This window comes from Canis lupus, chromosome 18, assembly GCF_011100685.1.
Source record: "Canis lupus familiaris isolate Mischka breed German Shepherd chromosome 18, alternate assembly UU_Cfam_GSD_1.0, whole genome shotgun sequence".
Taxonomy (NCBI): domain Eukaryota; kingdom Metazoa; phylum Chordata; class Mammalia; order Carnivora; family Canidae; genus Canis; species Canis lupus.
In genome coordinates, this window is record NC_049239.1 from 36,826,170 (window position 1) to 36,850,161 (window position 23,992).

Genomic DNA, 23,992 nt, shown 5'->3' on the forward strand with positions numbered 1-23,992 from the left:
ATCAAGAATATTAGAAAACCTTAACTTCAACCACATGATTTGTAACATATGCTATTATAGTCATGAAATTTATCTTTTAAAAAATATTAAATTGTTATAGGTAGCAAATATTTATTTAGACTTAGCCCCATTTGTTTCCTTTCTTGTCAGAATTCCTTCTTACATTCTAGTCCTTGCACGTGTGATTACTTTCCTTATTCCTAGTATACACTTCTCTTAATTATTGGTAGCAAATTCCATTTCTATTTATCTGAAGATGTCTTTGTTTTGCCTTCCTTTATATATTTTCATTTAACAAATGAAAGATGTCATCACCAATTTCTCCCTTCCATTGTTGCTATTGAGCAGCCATCTATCTTTCTAAACATTATTCCTTTGAAGGTAATCTATCTTTTCTCTGACTGCTAATTTTTTATTTTTATTTTTTAAATTTTATTGGGATGCCTGGGTGGCTCAGCAGTTGAGCATCTGCCTTTGGCTCAGGGTGTGATCCCGGAGGTCTGGGATCGAGTCCCACATTGGGCTTCCTCCATGGAGCCTGCTTCTCCCTCTGCCTATGTGTCTGCCTCTCTTTCCCTCTGTGTCTCCCTGAATAAATAAATAAATCATTTTTAAAAATTTTATTTAAATTCAGTTAATTAACATATAATGTATTAATAGTTTCATATAATGTATTATTAGTCAGTGATTCATCAGTTTTATATAACACCCAGTGCTCATCACATCACATGCCCTCCTTAACGCCTACCACCCAGTTAAACTGTCCCCCAACCTCCATCCTCTCCAGCAACCCTCAGTTTGTTTTCAAACTGTTAAGAGTCTTTTATAGTTTGTCTCCCTCTCTAATTTCCTCTTGTTTTATTTTTTTCCTCTCTTCCCCTATGATCCTCTGCTTTGTTTCTTAAATTCCACATATGAGTGAGATCATATGGTAATTGTCTTTCTCCAATTGACTTATTTCATTTAGCATAATACCCTCTAGTTCCATCCACGTCGTTGCAAATGGCAGGATTTTTTTTTCTTATGTCTGATTGCTTTAAGTATCTTTCCTTTCCTTTTATAACTTTCAACTTCACCACAAAATGTCTGAGAGAGGATTTTTTTCATTGTTCCTGCTTGGAGTTCTTGACTCTGTGGATTGGTAGGATGCGTCATTTCTGAAAATTTATCACCCATTATCAAATATCCTCTCTCTTATATCCCCTCATTCCATTCTTTACAGAAAACCCTGGTTAGGTATAAGCTAGAGCTTCTTATTTTGACCTCCATGTCTCTTAACCTCTCTTTCATATTTTTCATGTCTTTGTCTCTTCATATATTTTTGCTTGCTCATGTTTCCAGGCATATTTCTTTCAGTTAATTATTTTTTTCTCTTTATTTTTATCTCATGTATTTTAAATTACAAGTGAGGGTCAGCCTGCGTTATGAATTCTCAATGAAGATAATTTTTCTCTTCTATACATAGAAAATGTTTGAGACAACCTAGTTTACTTGCAGCCACCTGGAGGGAATTATTTCTGGTTTGCCTCTTCAATGAAATTTAGCCTTTTGTGACTCTTGTCTTATGAGGGGAGTTTTTCTGTTAGTCTCCCACCCTTGGCTAAGCTCTGAAATTTGTCTTCTGTGTCCTTCCCTTTGCAAGACCATGGGAACAGAAATTCAAGTTCATTGAGGTTTGGCGAATTTCCTAAAACCAAAATCCAGTTTCAGTACTCTGTTGACCTCTCTCTGGGGCCCTAGTGTATTTTGCCTTATTACTATGTCAATGATAGGCTCTAAAAATTTTTTAAAAATATTGTCTCCTGATTTTTTTGGTTGTTTTGTCATATTTTCTGGTTTCAATCAAGTTTTCTCTTTCTCCTTAAATCACAATTTCCTATGCCTCCTCACTGATTAAATGAATCTCAGCACTTTAGGAAAAAGACAGATGGAGTCTGAAACCAAGAAGTCATTAGTTAGGCCTCCAAGATGTTCTTAAATTTAAACTTGCATTTAGATGCTCTTATATTTAGTAGTAAAGCAACAGTTCAGATAGCTGAGTTTTGTTGAGTGAGAAAGGAGTTCTTCAAAATACCAGAGGCTGAGGATTGGGCAGCCTGACCAGTGGCTAGGTGAATTATATGTCTGAGACTCAGGTTTATAGCACTAGTGAGAGCCAACTGGAGCCAAGTGTGGGGAAGTGGCACAGAGAGACCAATAGGCCCAGAATAAGCCAAGAAAAAAACCGTGAGTTGCACTAATTGTAGATTTTTCTCCAGAGGTTCAGGAAAAACAGGCTAAAACCGAGAAAGCAGGCAGGATAATTTACACCTTAACTGGTGGTGTTTAGATGCCAGAAGGTTGCCCAGTGGCCAAAGAACACAAGAAGAATATACTTAGAGGCTCTGAGGACCAAGGTCAAGTACTCACAAATAGACCAGGGACCCCTATCCCAAGAGTATACAGTTTGTTGCACTTTCACCAACCAGAAACCATGTTGAGGAAGAAGAAGGGAAGAGATATGTCCCTAAAAGGACACAACAGTTCTGGTAAGAAATCTAAAACTTCACTTTGGTTGAATACATTTACAAAAGGACACAGCTTTAAAAACAAATAGAAAAGTCTGTTTTGAGGCACCTGGGTGGCTCAGTTGGTTGTCTGCCTTCAGCTAAGGTCATGATCCCAGATTCTGGGATCCAGTCCTGCATCAGGCTCTCTGCTCAGCAGGGAGTTGCTTCTCCCTCTCCCTCTGCCTGACACTCTGCCTATTTGTGCTGTCTGTCAAGTAAACTAATAAAATCTTTAAAACAAAACAAAACAAAAAGCATTGTTTTAGGTTAGCAGAAACTGGCACACCTTTAATTGAAATATCAAGTATTCATCATCCAATGGGGTGGGAGATAGACAGGGATGTTTCACAAGAAAGTGTTCTTTCTTATGTAGGAAAAGCGAGAAGATTATGATTATTGCAAATTTCACAGATATTGTGCTTACATTTTTAAACCTCAGTATATAAGTAATGTAATTTGGTTAATTAAGTAATTGATTTAAATGATGTATGGGAATTATATTAGGAGATCTAAGTTAACCTGATTCCTTTAAAATTTACCATTAAAAAAATACATTTTTGCTAATGGCCTGAGATTTGACAACTAAATGGTCTTAGGAATAGAAATGGACTGCTACAAAGTTCTATAGCCATTCAAGCAGAATAACAAATTTTGGGTGGAGAGATATGCCTGCCTGTACCCCAACAAAACTCTGGTCCTCACTTTTAAACTGGGAAAAGACTAAGGCACTAAATTAGCTAAAGTAAGACAAATTGATCATGTATTTCAAAATGACTTAGCCTAAGAGTACTATTAGTTCTTGCGGTGTTTAAGGAAAGAAGAAAATACTTACCAAGCAGGGAACTCAAATAGTTCTTATTCAAATTAAATATAATCTATTTCATTTAAAGTCTGGATCCATTTTATCTGAAGGACTATACTTTCTTTTCTCATTTCTACAGAATTGATTTTTTAAGCAAAAAGATGATATTATCAGTGTGTAATTAAATGCAATTAATATTTTGCTTGAAAAGACTTTCCATATAAATAAACTGCAGTTAGGAAATTCAGCCTTCATATTGTGGTGATTCAGGACATTTTGATCACAATAAGCATATGTATTAAATTTATTCCAGATTTAATCTTTCAGCCTTATGACTTATCAGACATTTAGGCAATGCAGACAGAACAAGGAAGGAGATAATGGTTGCTACCTTCATGGAGCTTACAGGTTAAGAAGTATAGGCTGTCTATCAAAAGGGAAGGAACAAGAAAAGGAGGAAGGCAGACTTGATGAATAAAAGACAAAGAAGGGAGAAAAAAATTCAGAGAAAATGTTTGGTCCTTCAGAAATCAAGGCCGTTTGTTGAGCCAATTCATTCAGTCCCATGGTCAGTATGAGGAAAGTCAGTTGGCCTGATTGTCTGAATGGGCCTGAATATAGAGTCAAATATTGAATATAAGAAATACATCTGAGAAAAAACTATCCTGCAGGGTGCCTGAGTGGCTCAGTTGGTTAAGAGGCCAACTCTTGGTTTCAGCTCAGGTCATGATCTCAGGGTTGTGGGGTTGTGGGACCCATACCTGCCTCCAGCTCTGTGCTCAGCAGAGAGTCTGCTTCTCCTCTTCCCCTTTTCCTCTGCTGTTCCCCCTGCTTGTGCTAGTTCTCTCTTTAAAATGAATAAATCTTTTAAAAAAGAAAAGAAAAAACACTATCCTGAGTGAGACTCAAGTTCTCTTGTTTACTCTTTGACAAGAAACTCCAAAAAAGAATGTGACCAAGGGAAGATTTTTAAAAAATGGACAATGGGCATTATTTTTATGGTAATTCAGACTACTTTAATACTAATTCTGCTTCTCGTTGATAACAGCTGCTCTAATGACTGGTTTCATGCTGTTCTCACTGTTAAATATTATTCTAAAAGACAATTGATAATATTCTTATGAGCAAATACCTTTTCATATAGCTTAGTATCAACATTATAAAAATATGTTAAAACTTTATAAAACACAAACTTAATCAATTGTTATGGTTTATTCTGTGATTAATTCGCTGGAATAATTTATGGGAACTCAAACTACTTTCTTACCCCTTTGGAAAAAAAAGTTGTAAATTGAGAGCTGTACTTTTAAACATTAAAGATAAGGAACGGGATCCCTGGGTGGCGCAGCGGTTCGGCGCCTGCCTTTGGCCCAGGGCGCGATCCTGGAGACCTGGGATCGAATCCCACGTCGGGCTCCCGGTGCATGGAGCCTGCTTCTCCCTCTGCCTGTGTCTCTGCCTCTCTCTTTCTCTCTCTCTGTGTGTGACTATCATAAATTTAAAAAAAAATAAAATAAAAATAAAAAAATAAAGATAAGGAACAATGGTTTTTCATATTTAAGGGTGAACTTGTTGGAAAAGTGAGCCCAGAGAGACTTAAGATTTTGGAACGGGCCACTGAATAGTGATTTTAAAATTTTGTTATTATTATTATTATTATTATTATTATTTTAGAGAAGGAGGGAGGGGGGGAAGGACAAAGAGATTGGGGGAGAATCTTAAGCAAGCTCCACATCCAGAGTGAAGCCCCAGGCAGAGCTCAATTACACAAACCTGAGATCATGACCTGAGCTGAAATCAAGAGTTGGATGCTTTACCAACTGAGGTACCCGAGTGCCCCTAAAATGTCCAGATTATTAAATTAAAATATAAGTATTAGGAGAGGTCCATGTTAAACAAAATAATTTTATTTTGTACACATTTTATTAATTTGTTAAGAGATTATGATTATTAGCTGGTACTATAAGGGTATAAAATGGAGGTGTAATAAGTCCCAAGACAGGAAATTGAAGAACCTATTAATTTATTAATAACAAATAGATGAAGGCAGACCAGTTTGATAAGAAACTTAGATCACTAGTTAAGAGCAAGACTCCCCAAAGAAGCACAGGCTCTTTCTTGTCATGAGAGAGAGAAAAAGCAGAATTATCAGTTTAAAGAAGCACCAAGGCCCATCACCTGACAATACAGCCATGACATGGAATATTGTGAACGCAGAGAAAGCCAATAAAGAAATTAATGGGAACATCTGAATTCCAGTGGCAAAAATGTGAGGGAGGAAACAGCACTCCATGCTTATTAATGAATTACCAATGTTTTTATTGTGCTTCATTATCCTGACAGCATAGCTCTATTTCCATGGATGATGAAGAACAAGGTTTAAAGTGGCTTTTTTTTTTAAAGATTTTATTTATTTATTCATCAGAGACACACAGAGAGAGGCAGAGACACAAGCAGAGGGAGAAGCAGGCTCCCCAGGGGGAGTCTGATGTGGGACTTGATCCCAGGATCCTGGGATCATGCCCTGAGCCAAAGGCAGACGCTCAACCACTGAGCCACCCAGGCGCCCCTAAAGTAGCTTAAACAAAGAACTGCCAGTGATTGGTCATACATTCGGAAAGTTTTGAAACCCAAGATAAATTTTTCATTTCTTTGGATTGGGTTCTGCGATGTCTCATATTAAAGAGAAGGCCCTTGGACTTCATCTAACTGGAAAGCAAAGGAAGCCATCTGAAGTGGTGCTAAAGCCAATGTCTATAATGGTTCCCATTTCCATGAGGGCTTTGGAAGTGAAAAAATCTAAAAATGACTAGGAGCTATGATGGCATAGTCCAGGTAAGTTTACCAGAGATACAGCATGCGTGCAGTATTGAAAAAAAAACTTAGTCCCACATTTGTACCCACATTAGAGGTACTTAGTACCTCTATGAATTGACAGTTTCTCACAGACTAACCTCAAGGAAGTATCTTGTTCTTCTTGCCTTTCCCTTCCATGGTCCAGTAAGAAATAGGGAAATATTGGGTATTTTATACCAAAACTTCAAAGTGAGAGTAATTTTTTAAAGTGTGTTTTTTTTTAAGATTTTATTTATTCATGAGACACAGAGAGGTAGATACACAGGCAGAGGGAGAAGCAGGCTCCATGCAGGGAGCCCGACGTGGGACTCGATCCTGGGTCTCCAGGATCACGTCCTGGGCTGAAGGCACCACTAAACCGCTGAGCCACCCAGGCTGCACTTAAAGTTTTTAGTTAGTTAACATACAGTGTTATATTAGTTTTAGGCGTACAATATAGTGATTCAACAATTCCATACATCACCTGGTGCTCATCAGAAGTGCACTCCTTAATCAGTTTGGTTTTTTTCTCTATAATTAAGAATCTATTTCTTGGTTTGTCTCTCTCTTTCTCTTTTTCTCTCTCTATTTTCCCCTTTGCTCATCTGTTTTATTTTTTTTTATTTTTATTTTTTAGATTTTATTTATTTATTCATGAGAAACAGAGAGAGAGGCAGAGCCACAGGCAGAGGGAGAAGCAAGCTCCATGCAAGGAGCCTGACGTGGGACTCAGTCCTGGGATTCCAGGATCATGCCCTGAGCCGAAGGCAGATGCTCAACCACTGAGCCATCCAAGGGTCCTACCTCATCTGTTTTATTTCTTAAATTCCACATATGAGTGAAATCATATATTTGTCTTTCTCTGACTTATTTTGCTTAGAATTATACTCTCTAGCCCGATCTATGTCATTGCAAATGGCAACATTTCATTTTTTATGGCTTAGTTGTATTCCATTGTGTGTGTGTGTACGTGTGCACACTCACGCACGCGCGTGTGTAACATCTTCTTTATCCATTCATCAATCAGTGGACACCAGCTACTTCCATAATTTGACTATTGTAAATAATGTTGCTATAACAGAGGGGAAGATATCTCTTTGAACTAGTGTTTTTTGGTGTCATTTGGATAACTACCCAATAGTGTGATTGCTGGATCATAGGGTAGTTCTGTTTTTAACTTTTTGAGGAATCTCCATATTGTTTTCCACCAGTTTTCATTTCTACCAATAGGGCAAGGGGGTCCTTTTTCCCCTGAATCCTTGCCAACACCTATAGTTTCCTGTGTTGTTGGTTTTAACTATTCTGACAGGTGTGAGGTGATATCTCCTTGTAGCTTTGATTTGCATTTCCCTGATGAGAAGTGATGATGAGCATCTTTTCCTATGTCTGTTGGCTATCTGTATGTCATTTTTTGGAGACATGTCTGTTTATGTCTTCTGCCCACTTTTTAACTGGATTATTTGGGTTTTTTTGGGTGTTCTTTAGGTTCTTTATATATTTTGGATACTACCTCTTAATTGGATATCTCGTTTGCAAATATCTTCTTCTATTCCACAGGTTGAGTTTCAGTTTTGTTGACTGTTTCCTTTGCCGTGCAGAAGCTTTTTTTTTTTTTAATGTAGTCCCAATAATTTATTTTTTCCTTTTGTTTCTCTTGCCTCAGGAGATGTAACTAGAAAATAGTTGCTTCAGCTGATGTCTGAGAAGTTACTGCCTATTCTCTTCTAGGGTTTCTATGGTTTCAGGTTTAGGACTTTTATCCATTTATTTTTATGTTTGGTGTAAGAAAGTGGTCCACTTTCATTGTCTTGCATGTTGCTATCCAGTTTTTCCAACCCCATTTGTTGGAGAGACATTTTCCCATTGGATATTCTTTCCTGCTTTGTTGAAGACGAGTTGACCATATAGTTGTGGGTTTATTTCTGTGTTTTCTATTCTATTCCATTGATCTATGTGTCTGTTTTTGTGCTTGATACCACACTATTTTGATCACTACAGCTTTGTAATATAACTCAAAGTCCAGAACTCTGATGGCTCCAGCTTTGATTTTCTTTTTCAAGATTGTTTGGCTTTTGGCGTCTTTTTGGTTCCATGCAAATTTGAGGAATGTTTGTTCTAGGTGTGCGAAAAATGCTGCTGGTATTTTGATGGGGATTGCATTAAATATGTACACTTTTTCATATAGTATAGACATTTTAACAAAATTTGTTCTTCCAGTGCATGAGCATGGAATGTCTTTCCATTTCTTTGTGTCATCTTCAATTTCTTCCATCAGTGTTTTATAGTTTTCAGAATACAGATCTTTCACCCCTTTGGTTAGGTTTATTCCTAGGTATCCTATTATTTTGGTGCAATTGTAATTGGGATAATTTTCTTATTTTCTTGTTCTGCTGCTTCATCATTAGTGCATAGAAATGCAACAGACTTCTATACATTGATTTTGTATACTGTGACTTTACTAATTTGTCTATCAGTTCCAGCAGTTTTAAAAATATATATATTGTTTATTTATTTGAGAGAGAGTACAAGCAGGGAAGAAGCAGATTTCTGACTGAGCCAAGAGCATGACACAGGACTTGATCCCAGGACCCTGGAATCATGCCCTGAGCCGAAGGCAGGTGTTTAACCCACCTAGCCACCCAGGAGCCCCATTACTAGAAGTTTTTTGGTGGAGTCTTTTGGATTTTCATTTATTTATTTATTTATTTATTTATTTATTTATTTATTTATTTATGAGAGAGACACACACACACACAGAATGGCAGAGACACAGACAGAGGGAGAAGCAGGCTCCATGCAGGGAGCCCCATGTGGGACTTGATCCAGGGACTCCAGGACCACTCCCTGAGCCAAAGGCAGACGCTCAACCGCTGAGCCACCCAGGCGTCCCTCTTGGATTTTCTGTGTGAATTGTCATGTCATCTGCAAATAGTGAAAGTTTTATTTCTTCCTTATCAATTTAGATGGCTTATTTCTCTTTGTTGTCTGATTGCTGAGGACAGGGCAAGCAATGTGACAGTAATTTTTTTAATAAGAAGGCTGCTCTCCCCCATCTCTCCCACATATCTAGCCCTAGTTTCATGATAATTTATGTCTAAAGCTCAGCAAATATTGATTTGCTCTGAAATTCTTAATATCTTTGTTGTAAAAGAGTTACAAGTAAGTCTTGAACTTACTTCTTAAAGAAGTTATGCAAATCCACTCTTTCACCATCCCTCACATTAAGTGAAATCTTTACACAATTGGAACATCTCAAATGAAAGTACACAATGGGTTTTTCATAACATATTTCTTTCCAGTAACTCTAGTAAGGGAGAGCTGCTCCATATTGCTCCATTCATAATAATAGTTACATATCTATATAAATACTTTATAATCTGTCCTTTGCAACTTAAATGCCATACAGGTAAAAGGTTCTCAGTGAAGGTCAGATATATGGAAAAACTTCGTTTTATTTATTTAAAAATTTTATTTATTTATTCCTGAGAGACACAGAGATAGAGACAGAGACATAGGCAGAGGGAGAAGCAGGCTTCCGCAGGGAGCGTGATGCAGGACTTGATCTCAGGCCCCCAGGATCACAACCTGAGCTGCAGGCAGATGCTCAACCACTGAGTTGTAGCCACCCAGGCATCCCAGAAAACCTTTATTAATTCAAGTTTTACTTGTTTAGAAGTGTGATAAGTTAGTCTTATTGTACACCTTTATTATGAACATGTTTACTAAACAAAATATTATATTAAAATATAAATGAAAAAATGCTAAATTGAAAAGGACTCTACTTATGAAATTTTTAAACTTTTATTTATACTATTTTTCTTAATTAAATGCAATTAGTGTTATTTACTCCTTCGTTTCACAAATTAAAGCATTATAATTGGATGCTGTCTCAGAATGTTTAATTTTTAAATTAAAACAGATTTTGTTTATAACTTATTTAAAACACATTTTTTGAACTATGTAATTGTTCAGTATAATTACGTGATGCTAAGAAATTTTTAAGAGGATATAAATGAGTATATTTTCCTTATACCTCCCTTTTAAAAAATGATCTCCTTTTCCATAAACTAATGGCCACACATCCTGGTCCGTATTAGTCTAACATGCCAGCATGTCTCCTCAACCCACCTGTATCTTTATCTTTGTCATGTCAGTTAGACACTGCTAGGACATTAGGACCACCTCTGTAGTGATTGGGCTTTATGTCTGCCTTTCACAACTTCTTCCTCTTTTGGGTATTGGTACCCATATCTCCTTTAGGAAACTTCTTCCATTTATAGTTCATGTGGATGGTGGTGTCTTTGCTTGAGCTCCTCAGAAAGCAGAACTTGAGGCAAATAGCTTATGTGCTACTACCTTTTTAGGATGTGCAGTCCCAGGGACAAGCAGGGAAGGAAGCAGAGCCAATATAAGAATGTGCTATGAAGCTCTCCTCAAATAATTCATTTAAACAATTATCTTAGGAGAGTCTTCTCTCCTGGAGAAGAAAAAGGAAATAATTTATCCATCAGCTTCCATCTCTTTTAGGTCAAAGCTTTGCCCTAGGCTACACAACCAGAATGATGGATCAAAAATTCAAATTCAGGAAGTCTGGCTCAAGAGCCCAAGCTTTTAATCACTTCACAAGATGCTCTTCTGAATGTTAGTGATAAGAGCTAAGAAGAAATAGAAGCAAAGATAAGGGTTAGGAGATGTTGTGGGGGCCAGGTGACGCAGGACAGGATTTGGAATTTTTGATTGACCTGGAAGGCTTCATTGAGACGATACTTGAGTTAAGACCTGTAGAACAAGCAGCTCTCTAGGGCAAGAGCATGCCAAGAAATGCAAAGAACCCAAAATGGTATCTTTGAGGAACAATGAAGTAAATATGGCATCAGCAGTGTGAGTGAGGGGGAGAGCAATAGGAGATAAAATGAGAGAGAAAAGATGAGGTACAGATCATGCAGAGCCTTGTAAGCCTAACACATCACGTCTGATCATCTCTTCTCAAATTTTCTCTTCTTCCACAAATGCTTATTTTTGTGACTGGCCATAGTATCCACCCAGTTGCTCAAACTACAAACCTGGGAGCAATGAATCCTTCCCTCTTTATATTCCCCCAATATCTTGTTTTGTTAATCCTTAAGTCTCATACATACACTGTGTCCTGTCCTTTGACCCCTCCTTTACTGCCCTAACTCCTACTGAGGCTTCAGCTCTGCTACAGGGCATTTTAGGTTCTCCTCCTACGTGGTCTCATCACACCCACTATTTTGTTGCTGTTATAGTTACACTATGGTAATTGTCCATTTATTTCCTGGTAAGTTTCCGAGGATTTGCTGGAAATTCCTTGTGGAAGAGTTTGCTGTCTTGTTCAGTTTTATTTCCAGTGCCCTACCACTGTGCCTGGATCAAACCATCAATCAATATTTAGAAAATGCATGTATTAATAAACAAATAAATGAAAGATACACAGTAAGGGAGTTCTGCAACAGAAACATGAAATTTGAGTAAATTCTTTTGTCATCTCATTCTGGTTTCTGGAGAGTTCAAATGTATTCTTTGCCAAATAGATCGAGTTTAACATAATACTATTTCAGGCTATTATAAAACCACTTTTCACACATTCTTCACATTAATTAAAGATAACTTCACACACAAGCAAAAAATATCCCAAGTTAATTCAGCCTTATCTTTTTAGTTTGATAATTCTCTGGAAGGAACTAAGTCTTTTATGTTGTAACACGACATGGGTTTTACACACATTTTAAAAACTACTAATCTTAAAATTGTTTTTTCTTACTTAAATAAAAAATAAAAATTGCTTGGAACATCTTGGATACCCAATACATTTTTTGATGAATGAATAAAAAAATTAAAGGTGTAAGTTACGTGTTTAATGCTTTTTTTTTAAATCTAGGAATGACTCTTCTTATTTATCATCACATTATTTGTCATTTCTTTCTGAAGGAGTTTGATTGGCCAATAGAAGGACTGCTTATTCCAAACAGTCCTCCCATGAAGAGATCCACCTGTAAGACCCCGGAGGTGTGTGTCCCTGTGAGGCTTAGAGTTTTGCGGAATGGAGACAAGAATAAAAGCAGAGCCTTTGTTATTATTGGTCCAGACATCTCACCTGGACAGAAAAAGCAGTAAGAACAGCTTATTCATACTTCTTGTTTATAATTTCTATATATTTTTGTCTTCATTATGGGTATGTTTCTGGGAGAATTCTATTTATTTTTATAAAGGGCTCCCAGGGTGCCTGGGTGGCTCCATCATCTGTTAAACACTCAACTCTTGATTTTGGCTCAGGTCATGATCTCAGGGTGGTGGGATCCTGGGATCGAACCCCGCCTGAGGCTCTCTGCTCAGCAGGGAGCTGCTTCAGATTCTCTCTCTCCCTCTCCCTTTGCCCCTTCCCCTTCTATCTTTCTCAAATAAGTAAGTCTTTAAAAGAAATAAACAAAAAATTAATAAATAAAAAGGGCCCCTATGTTGATATTTGGAGACAAAAATAGAGACTGAGATTTAATTAAAACTTGTCAGGAACTTAATTTTAATTCTTTTGATTGAGGCTAAACACGGAAGAAAATAATGAATTAGAAATGGGTAATTCTGATCAAAAAACGTTCTAGGATCAATATCTATTTTGAATTAGCATTTTTGTTTAAGTTTTATAAATGTATGTCAAAATAACTGAGTTCATAAATCGCTTTTTAAATATTATTGTGTAATTCCTCATTTGAATTATTATTGTACATTATCATTTACATTAAGATCTTTGGTATATTTAACAAGCAAATATAGTTCTCAAAATATAACTTCATATAATTTATATCTCTGCCTTGGAATAACATTTTAAAAGCTTATCATTCTAGAAAAACATCAATCTGCACTTTAGCTTATATGATTGGAATAAAATCTTCCCATAGAGCCAATATTTCTCCAACATTGGAGAAAAATCACTTGCTGTATTTTCATTATGTTTTGTGACAAAAGAAATCATAGACCAGTGCAAAGCTGTGATGTAAAGAATGAGTTAAATACATTGTTTCTCATATTATTAACAGTGATATTACCTCCTGACCTTTCTTTTGAGCTGTTTAGAATATTTGAGGCTGCTGATAATCGTTTAATATTACTTTCTTCACATTGATTAAATATACTTCATACATCGCTGAACAATGAGTAACATTCAGATCGGCTGTCCACTGAACTGCCTGTAAAGATGATAAAGTAAAAAATTAATCTTCAAAGTAAAGTCAAGCCTGAAATTGAAATCTTTGACGCATACATTTCATAATTAGCTCATTCTGCTAGATATAAAATGTGAGGGTAATGCCCTTAAAGTAGCATATGACTTTTTTTTAAATCCAAAGTTAGCAAATAATTTTTGTCCCTTCCTACATTTATTTTTTTTTGCACTATATCTTTCACTGGGGTTCAAAATTATATACAGATTTTATCTTTTCACATTAATCTTTTAAAATGCATAGTTAAATCTGTAATCCAAACATAATTTGAGAGATTTGTTAATTTGGACAACTATTCCAGCAGAAAGTATGTGAAACCCTCTATTACGTTCATGCAACAGTGTGCCCTAATTAATCAAATATTTGCTTTGATCGCTACATGAATTTATTATTCCCCCAAAATTAAAGTACACTGGCATAGACTTGACACTAAATCTCTGCTAAATATACATTAATTTTTCTTGGTCAATTCAGAACATTTTCTGCAGGATCATCAATAGCATTGGTTGCCCCCGAGCTGTATGTAAATACTGGTTAACAGAAGGTTCAAATGGAAAGAGTTTTGGGTAACATTACAGGACAGCTGTATTGCCGTGTTCCAGAAGACACTTTTCACATTGTATTCTATACGAATGGCATCCCAGAGTTGTACGAAGTAGAAGCCCTGCTGTGCTACTTTTCATATATCCAAGCTAAATATTTTCTCTTTCAGAAGAAATAAATGCTAATGACATGTAGGGGTACATTACTTGCATTAACTTGAAACTTATTTGTAAGAAGAAAGATAGTTGGGCTATTTCGTGTCTTTACAAGCAAAATCAAGCTAGAATGATGAAATATAGATCCATTTTAACCAAATCCTATCCTGGTAAAATGCTGTCCTTGCGTTACTTGATAATTCATTCTAGACAGTTTTGAGGGAAATTTGTTGTTGCTGGTTCCTTTATCTACAAAGCCAAAGGAAGATCAAATATCATTTGATCATTATTACTCAGTCGATCATTACTCTGGGTCAGTAACAAGATCTTGGCGGTCAGTCTTGGATCGTGACTGTCAAATTCAAATGAATTAAAACTATTGTGATTTCCAAGTGAATTTCATTTCTCAGAATAGTAAGTTAAACAAGGAGAATTTTATAAGTGATATTTTAAGGAATTGTAAGAGGAAAGGCTCAATCTGAAGCCACTTGATAAACTTTATATTAGTAAGTTCTGATCCCTGGACTCACTCAAGCACCTTACTATACCTTTTTTTTTTAATAAATTTATTTTTTATTGGTGTTCAATTTGCCAACATATAGAATATCACCCAGTGCTCTTCCCGTCAAGTGCCCACCTCAATGCCCGTCACCCAGTCACCCCTACCCCCCCTGCCCACCTCCCTTTCCACCACCCCTAGTTCGTTTCCCAGAGTTAGGAGTCTTTCAAGTTCTGTCTCCCTTTCTGATATTTCCCACTCATTTTTTCTCCTTTCCCCTTACTATAGCTTGAAAGGCCCTTTGTGAATTGTTCCTGCATACATTTTTTTAGTTCTATCTCTTACCAACACTCTCTCCAATTCCTACTTTTAAACTCCTGCCACTCCCTGACACCTTCCACCCATCTTGAAGTAATAAGGGTGTTCCGAGAATGAGTTTGGATTTCATTTCTAGATGTTGACCCCAAACTGGACACTTCCCTACCCACCCATGAATTAGCTATAGCTTCTATGTTCTCCTTTGCTCTGATCATTGTGGGCTTTCCCCCAGGATAGCTCCCATCATTCTGAGCTGTGATTATCTGCTTATGCTTCCATCCATGAGACAGAGAACGGGGATGATGTGTTGTTATTCATCCATATATGTGCTTTCTGCTACTGTCTGGTCAGGGGACACTGTGTCCTTATTAATCAAGTACTAAGCCGTTGTATTCACCTCAGAATATTGGGCCCACAGTAGTACTTATTGAATTAGTACTTATTGAATTTATTACTTAAGTAGTACTTATTGAATTAGTACTTATTGAATTTATTCATTCATTCATCTATTTATTTATGACTAACTATACTAGATTACCATTTTTGTGTTATTTATTCATTAACTATATTTGACCACTGTTTCTTTCATTTAATGAAATATGGAGATTCTAAAAATATATCAGATAGTTTTCTAAAGTGAAAGTTTGAACAGATACATATTTCAATTAAGCATTTTTTCTATGATCATTATTAATCACTTTCTAGTTTAAAAATGTTTCTTTTAAGATTTTATTTATTGATTGATGAGAATACACAGAGAGGAGAGAGAGAAGCAGAGACACAGGCAGAGGGAGAAGCAGGCTCCATGCAGGGAGCCTGACGTGGGACTTGATCCCAGGTCTCCAGACTCACGCCCTGGGCTGAAGGCGGTGCTAAACTGCTGAGCCACCCAGCTGCCCTCTAGTTTAAAAATATTTAGGCTTGGATTGATAACCTAAATAATAATAATAATATATGAATAAACACATGAATATGAACATGTAAATAACACGTCATGGGCAAAATGAGTGTAATCTCTGCATTTTCTTTAAAATTTATAAATTCATGTCTCAGGGGGTCAGTATTATTAGAAGAGGATTAAAATACTGAAAATTCATTTTCTTATATAAATTGTTCATAAAATAAATGTTTATAAAATTAATAATTTAATTGCAATAGCTTTTTAAATCTTTCTTTGAACTTTTTTTTTTAAAAGATTGTTTAAAATTTATTTACTTATTTTGAGAGGAAGAGAGAGAAAAGAGAGCAAGGGGAGGGGGGCAGAGGGAAGAGGAGAGAGAGAATCCCAAGCCAACTCTGCTAAGCCTGGATACCCAGAGGGGACTCAACCTCAGGATCCTGAGATCACCACCTTAGCCAAAATCAAGAGTCAGACTCTCATCTGACTGAGCCACTCAGGTGCCTCTGAAATCCTTTTTTTAAAAACAATAAGGTATATTATTTTTAGACAAATTATGGTAAATTAGAACCTCATGATTTTTTCACATATTTATTTTTTAAATTTTTTATTGGAGTTCAATTTGCCAACATATAGCATAACACCCAGTGCTCTCCCATCAAGTGCCCCCCTCAGTGCCCGTCACCCAGTCACCCCAACCCCTGCCCACCTCTCCTTCCACTACCCCTTGTTCATTTTCCAGAGTTAAGAGTCTCTCATGTTCTGTCTCCCTCACTGATATTTCTCACTCATTTTCTTTCCTTTCCCCTTTATTTCCTTTCACTATTTTTTATATTTCCCAAATGAATGAGAACATATAATGTTTGTCCTTCTCTGATGGACTTACTTCACTCAGCATAATACCCTCCAGTTCCATCCACGTTGAAGCAAATGGTGGGTATTTGTCATTTCTAATGGCTGAGGAATATTCCATTGTATACATAGACCACATCTTCTTTATCCATTCATCTTTCGATGGACACTGAGGCTCCTTCCAGTTTGGCTATTGTGGACATTGCTGCCTGAAACATCGGGATGCAGGTGTCCTGCCATTTCACTGCATTTGTATCTTTGGGGTAAATCCCCAGCAGTGCAATTGCTGGGTCATAGGGCAGCTCTATTTTTAACTCTTTGAGGAACCTCCACACAGTTTTCCAGAGTGGCTGCCCCAGTTCCCATTCCCACCAACAGTGCAGGAGGGTTCCCCTTTCTCCACATCCTCTCCAACATTTGTGGTTTCCTGTCTTGCTCATTTTCCCCATTCTCACTGGTGTGAGGTGGTATCTCATTGTGGTTTTGATTTGTATTTCCCTGATGGCCAGTGATGCGGAGCATTTTCTCATGTGCTTGTTGGCCATGTCTGTGTCTTCCTTTGTGAAATTTCTGTTCATGTCTTTTGCCCATTGCATGATTGGATTGTTTGTTTCTTTGCTGTTGAGTTTCATAAGTTCTTTACAGATCTTGGAAACTAGCCCTTTATCTGATACGTCATTTGCAAATATCTTCTCCCAATCTGTGGGTTGTCTTTTAGTTTTGTTGACTGTTCCCTTTGCTGTGCAGAAGCTTTTTATCTTTTTTCACATATTTAAAGATGAAAGGTAATTGATAACATATACTGACATGTCAGTCAAATCTTGGATCATTTGTTTCAGAAATGTTGACGCTGAAAAGAAAAAGAATGTGGAAAACCACATTACTAAATATTCTGAAACAGAAACAACCCAGTCTGAATTTCATCAACTTTTGGAGAGGTAAATATTTACTATTGTAAATGCAAATATATTTTCCATTTTAACGCCTGAATAATTATGTATAACACATAATACAAAATACATACGTATCTGCATAAGAAAGCTGTTGTTAATACAATGATCTTGGAATTTTTAATCTCTGAAATATATAAGCCATGTGAGTTTATGATACCAGTGCTAATTAATAAATTTTTGCCCAAGGGTCAAGGGCTGGCAATTTCCCTTAGCTTCCCTTAACTACTAACTCTGTAAATATAGATTATTCCCATTTAAAAAAATATTTCGCAATTGTACAGCACTTTTATTCAGTTTACATTTGTTTGAATTAAAATCAGTAGTTATAAAAAAAATTAAAAAAATAAAAAATAAATAAAATCAGTAGTTATCTACTTTAGACCAATTTGTAAATGTCATTAACTCATATCATATTTGTGAAATATGTTATGATTTACTTTTGAAAACTACATTCCTACCCAAACAAGACTTCTTCCCATAGAATTTGACAACTGTTTATAGGGAGAGCACCATGTATGTAATGTATAAACATACATTAAAATGTATAAAAAATGTATAAACATTTTTTACAAAATATATCTTGTTGAATATGAGGGGGCAATCTTTACAGAATGTCAGGAAAATTATGCTAATTTTTATTTAATAATTCACTCCAGACAGTTTTGATACTCTTTTCTTGGTCATGGTGGTTCTTCTACCTCCAAAGCCAAAGGAAGATCTGGTAGTATAACAAGCACTTTTTTTTTAAGATTTTATTTATTTATTCATGAGACACACACAGAGAGAGGCAGAGACACAGGCAGAGGGAGAAGCAGGCTCCCTGCAGGGAGTCCATGCGGGACTCGATCCCAGGACCCCGGGATCACGCGCTGAGCCAAAGGCAGATGCTCAATCGCTGAGCCCCCGCCAGGTGTCCCAACAAGCATTATTTTTAAATACTAAACATAGAATTGCTTTTGTTGATATTTGAAGTTGCAGGCAACATGGAGCACTGAAAAGACTGTTGGATTAAGAGTCAAGAGGATTGGTTTTAACCCCAGGTTTGCCATTAACTAACTGGAAAACTTCAGCAAAGCACTCCCTTCTCTGAGTCCCATTTTCCTCTTTGTGAAACAGGATTGGATGAAGAGCTAAGAGGAGAGGAGGAAGGAACTTGATTCTGTTCAATATCTGTTGTGTTCTGTCGTGTGCATCAACTGGTGTTAGATATCCTGTTGGAGATTTTAAAAGGAGGCGCAAGCCATTCCTTGCTCTCAGGAAACTCCTAACTTATTGGGAAGACAGCTTGCCTAGTGAAACAGAAAGCCCCGGGGGGCACTATTTAATTGTGCAGAAGTGAAAATGATCAAGGGATCGTTTTTATACAGGACCGGGAAGGAGAAAGGACACGGTGAGGGGCAGCTGTTAGGGGAGGCCACATGGAGAAGAGAGAAAATGAGAGAGATATAAAAAGACAGAGATACAAAGCAAGAAGATGAAGAAAAGAAGAAAGCATGTATCCATAGCTTCTGTAGATTTTGCTACTGTTCTGAAATAACTGGACGGATGTGGGGGTGCTCCTGGGATGGGTGTCCTGGCGAGTGATTAGAGAAGGAGGTCTCTTCTCTTACAGAGATCTACAGACCTAGGAGACACAGTTTCTCCCTCCTACCCCTGCCTTTGTCTCCCAGGGCACCCAGTGGTACTGAAATTGGATTTCACGGTACCACCAGCTCCACTTGCCACTCCTCCTCCACTCTAGTCCTGAAAAAGCACAGAGCTAAGACTCCACTTTTCTGGACTCCCCGTAAATCTGGGTAGGCCACGTGGTTGCTAGTCCTCACCTCTGGTGTGCAAGTCAGAGGATCTTATTTCTGGGACCTTTGCCTCCACGTAACGGAGAAATCCTGGACCACTTGCTCAGCACTTCAGCTTCAGTCCTCTCACTCTGTAAATGGATTACTCTTTGCTGATGGCCTCTTGGGAGGCCATACAATGTTGTGAAGGACTCAGATTTAGGTTTGAATTTCAGCTCTCCTACTTGCTAGCTATGCAATCTTGGGCAAGGAAATTAATCTCCAGGCTGAGTTTCCTCATCAGTAAAATGGGCCTCTCAGAAATGATGTGAGAATTAAGTGAGAATAGACACGAAATTCTTGCAGTGGTTGATCCATTTGAATAATGTGTTGCTGACTCTTTATGTGCCAGGCAATTTACAGATATCCACACATTTAATCTGTAAAATATCACTGTGAGATAAATACTACTATATCTGTCTTTTATTGATGGAGCAATCAGAGAAATTAAGTGACTTTTTCAAGGTTACATAGCCAGAACAGGGAGCTAGAATTTGAACCCAGGCAATCTGATTCCAGAGCCCACATTCCTTATTAGGCACTGAACAGCCAGTTCTTTTCTTCTCTCTCCATTATGTTGACTGGCATGTGAACAAGTTGGAGGAATTAAATAGAGAGGAAAAAGCTTATCCCAATCCTCTCTAACCCACCTACATGGGCCAATTAAATTCAGCACTATTAAACCAGGATTTCAAAAAAGGAAGGGAGATTTACCAACCACCCATTCCTTCTCTTCTCCCACTCGTTGTCTTAAAACAGGATACTCCCATAGTCCAAATGTTCTCCAGGAAAATGTGAGTGGGATTATATATGATAATGGTAACTCTTCTTAGGTCATGCTATAACAGCCTGGACCCACAAAGATATCCATTTAGGGAAAGTAGAAGGAATCAGGTTCAGTCTTTGGGCAGCAGAGAAAGAGAATCAGGCATGTCTTGTGGCTGGGGGCTCAATCTTCTTATAGTTCCTACCCACTCTCTCCCCATAAACTCCTGTGGATGAGAGTCTCTGCTGGTCCACCAGCTTTCAGAGTTGTGACACAAGAGGCAGAGACTTAGTTCCCACTGTCTTGTTCCCTTCTAAGACCTCTCAGAGAAATGAAGGGCCTAATTATTTGCTCAATTGCTTTATCCCATCTAAGGAAATATAATTGAGAAATATTCTTCATATAGCTTAGTCTTTCTGATGAGCATAAAGTCACTTCTAATTCTCTTAGTATAGATAGTACATTCTAATATAAAATATATTTAGCAAGAATCTTCACTTTCCTTGTTCCAAAGGTAGGATCATGTCCACAGTCTTCTTACCAGCCCCATCACCTCCCTTTACCCCTCCTCCCTCCACCCCTACAATTCAGCCCTCTTACTGCTACCCTGAGCTGGCCATTTAGCTTCAACCCATCGTCCACCTTTCTGACGGTTACCTTTCTAAAGAGCAGATCTGATAATGCCACCCCTCCCCTCACCTACCTTCGATGACTTCTTGCTCTTTATGGGATTGAGGACAAGTTGATTAGCCTGGTATCTTAAGTATTTTCCATGGGTTTCTGTATTCTTTTTCAGTTTCATCTGGCTCCTGCTCCATACACTCAGGTCTGACCATACAAAACTTCTCTAGGTTCTCTAGGTTGACAAACATCTCTTCTTGACAAACTCCTCTTCTTGACAAACTCCTATTCACCTGAAAAGGCCCAACCCAAATGTCACTTCCTTGATAAGGGAGGAAGTCATTGTTTTGTTTTTCCTGTGTTTTCACAACACCCTGGCCAGGTGACTATGACAGCTTCTACTCCTTCCTATTATACTGCAGTTGCCGACCTATCTCTTCCTTGACTAGAGGCTCTTAAGGGAACAAGAAAAGAGTATCATTCATTTCAATATCCACAGGGCAGGCCAAATGCTTGTTTGAGGCCTGCAGGTGGAAATCCCTGTTTAATGTTCAATCAGGCTAAAAATTCATGTTTGAAAGGGAGTTAAAGGGCTAGAGAGATCACTTCTAATGGAGGGAGGTAAGAAACTGCTTGGTGATGGACATGACTCTGGGGAAAGAGTAGGACTTGAACAGAAAAAGTCAAGCAAAGTGTTTTAGGTAGAAGGAAGAACATGAGCGAAGGTACACCAATAGGAAGTGTGGGCGTATTGCAGAGTCAATAATCAATAATGATATGCCTACTTATTTGTTGATCATGTCTAATGCTGTGTGAAGCACTTTTCAAAATCAGCCTTTAAATCCATCAAAATCCTAGAGGAGAACACAGGCAACACCCTTTATGAACTTGGCCACAGCAACTTCTTGCAAGATACAACTATGAAGGTAAGGATAACAAAAGCAAAAATAAATTATTGGGACTTCATCAAGATAAAAAGCTTCTGCACAGCAAAAGAAACAATCAACAAAACTAAAAGACAACCTATAGAATGGGAGAAGATATTTGCTAATGACATATCAGATAAAGGGCTAGTTTCCAAGATCTATAAAGAACTTATGAAACTCAACAGCAAAGAAACAAACAATCCAATCATGAAATGGGCAAAAGACATGAACAGAAATCTCACAGAGGAAGACATAGACATGGCCAACAAGCACATGAGATAATGCTCTGCATCACTTGCCATCAGGGAAATACAAATCAAAACCACAATGAGATACCACCTCACACCAGTGAGAATGGGGAAAATGAACAAGAAAGCAAACAAGAAATGTTGGAGAGGATGTGGAGAAAGGGGAACCCTCCTGCACTGTTGGTGGGAATGTGAACTGGTGCACCCACTCTGGAAAACTGTGTGGAGGTTCCTCAAAGAGTTAAAAATAGATCTGCCCTACGACCCAGCAATTGCACTGCTGGGGATTTACCCCAAAGATACAGATGCAATGAAACACCGGGACACCTGCACCCCGATGTTTCTAGCAGCAATGTCCACAATAGCCAAACTGTGGAAGGAGTCTCGGTGTCCATCGAAAGGTGAATGGATAAAGAAGATGTGGTCTATGTGTACAATGGAATATTCCTCAGCCATTAGAAATGACAAATACCCACCACTTGCTTCAATGTGGATAGAACTGGAGGGTATTATGCCGAGTGAAGTAAGTCCATCAGACAAGGACAAACATTCTATGGTCTCATTCATTTGGGGAATATAAAAATTAGTGAAAGGGAATAAAGGGAAAGGAGAGAAAATGAGTGAGAAATATCAGAGAGGGGGACAGAACATGAGAGACTCTTAACTCTGGGAAATGAACAAGGGGTGGTGGAAGGGAAAGTGGGCGGGGGGTTGGGGTGACTAGATGATGGGCACTGAGGAGGGCACTTGACGGAATGAGCACTGGGTGTTATGCTATATGTTGGCAAATCAAACTCTAATAAAAAAAATACCAAAAAATCCAAACAAGTTAAAAGAAGATCTCAATTAAAATTAAAAAAAAAAATCAGCCTTTAACCATCACTGAAACCCTGGAAGATAAGAAATTGAGGCTTAGAGAGGTTAAATAATGTGTTCAAGTCCCACAACTTAGATAGAGGGAATGAGGCTCCAAAGGAATCTGATGGGCTCCAGGGCCTACCTCTTGACAATCTCACAGGTCTGCAGCAGGAGTAGGTTTGAATGATCCAGACCCTTGATTTCTCAGATTTTCTCTCTTCTCTGCTGGAAGCCCTCTATCTACAAGCTCAATTTTTGTGTCTCTTATTACAGGTGCACTGAAATTTTAAATTTACCTTCTGCAGCTCGGAGATTGTTCGATGAAAAGGGAAGGGAAATCTTTGCCCTAAAAGACATTCAAAGGGATGAACTGGTAAAGACATGAATGTGAAACTAGAAATATTATTATGTGCATACAACTAAAAGACAAATGTTTTAAAATACAAGAGCTCAAACACTAACTGCTTCCCCCCTTATTTTCTCTCAGAGTTAGCCTTATTCAGCAACCCTCAGAAAGTCATACTAATAGCTAGCTGTGGAGAGCTACTGTCAGGCATGATTTTCAGGGCTTTCTAAGAATGCACTCATTTAAAGCTCATCACAACCCTATGAGATGGATGCTCTCATGATCCCCCCACTTTATAAATGAGGGTGGAAACTAGACAAGACCAGATTATTAACCGCTTGCGATTACTGTCTCCTACTCTGAAGGAGGTAGATCCTCTCCTCTTTTTGAGGACTTCAAAATGTAGTTGTGTAGTGATTTCTTACTAAGTGATAATTTCACTCTTTCAGAAAATAAATTCTCTCTAGTGTTTTACACAGCCTATTTGGGTGGCTGGAGAAGACTGAGAAGAAGGACTTTAGCGGCCAACCCTTCTTCCCATTTATGGAAGTTGAGGTATCAGCTCGGAAAAAAAAAAAAAAAAAAAAAAACCTGCCTGGCTGATGCCTGAGAATTGTGCTCACACCATATTATCAGAACTCAACTCGGGCTCCTAAAGTAAAGACCACTTGAGCGAGTCTTAAACTGCAGTAGTTTAAGTTTCTGATGACTAGTATCAGAAGCAGCATGGCAGAGAGAAAGTCTGTGCTCTTG

At 37.8% G+C, this 23,992-nt stretch overlaps 1 protein-coding gene across 23 annotated transcripts in view; it reads left to right on the forward strand.

Annotated features, from left to right (window-relative positions):
* Positions 1-23,992, forward strand: part of DCDC1 (doublecortin domain containing 1) — a 482,774-nt gene that overhangs the window by 368,465 nt on the left and 90,317 nt on the right. For all 23 annotated transcript variants that reach the window (XM_038563136.1, XM_038563134.1, XM_038563146.1 and 20 more), the window contains 3 exons: positions 12,136-12,317; positions 17,526-17,624; positions 23,167-23,266. In XM_038563136.1, the coding sequence (XP_038419064.1) occupies positions 12,136-12,317; positions 17,526-17,624; positions 23,167-23,266 (381 nt within the window). The remainder of the gene's footprint in view (positions 1-12,135; positions 12,318-17,525; positions 17,625-23,166; positions 23,267-23,992) is intronic.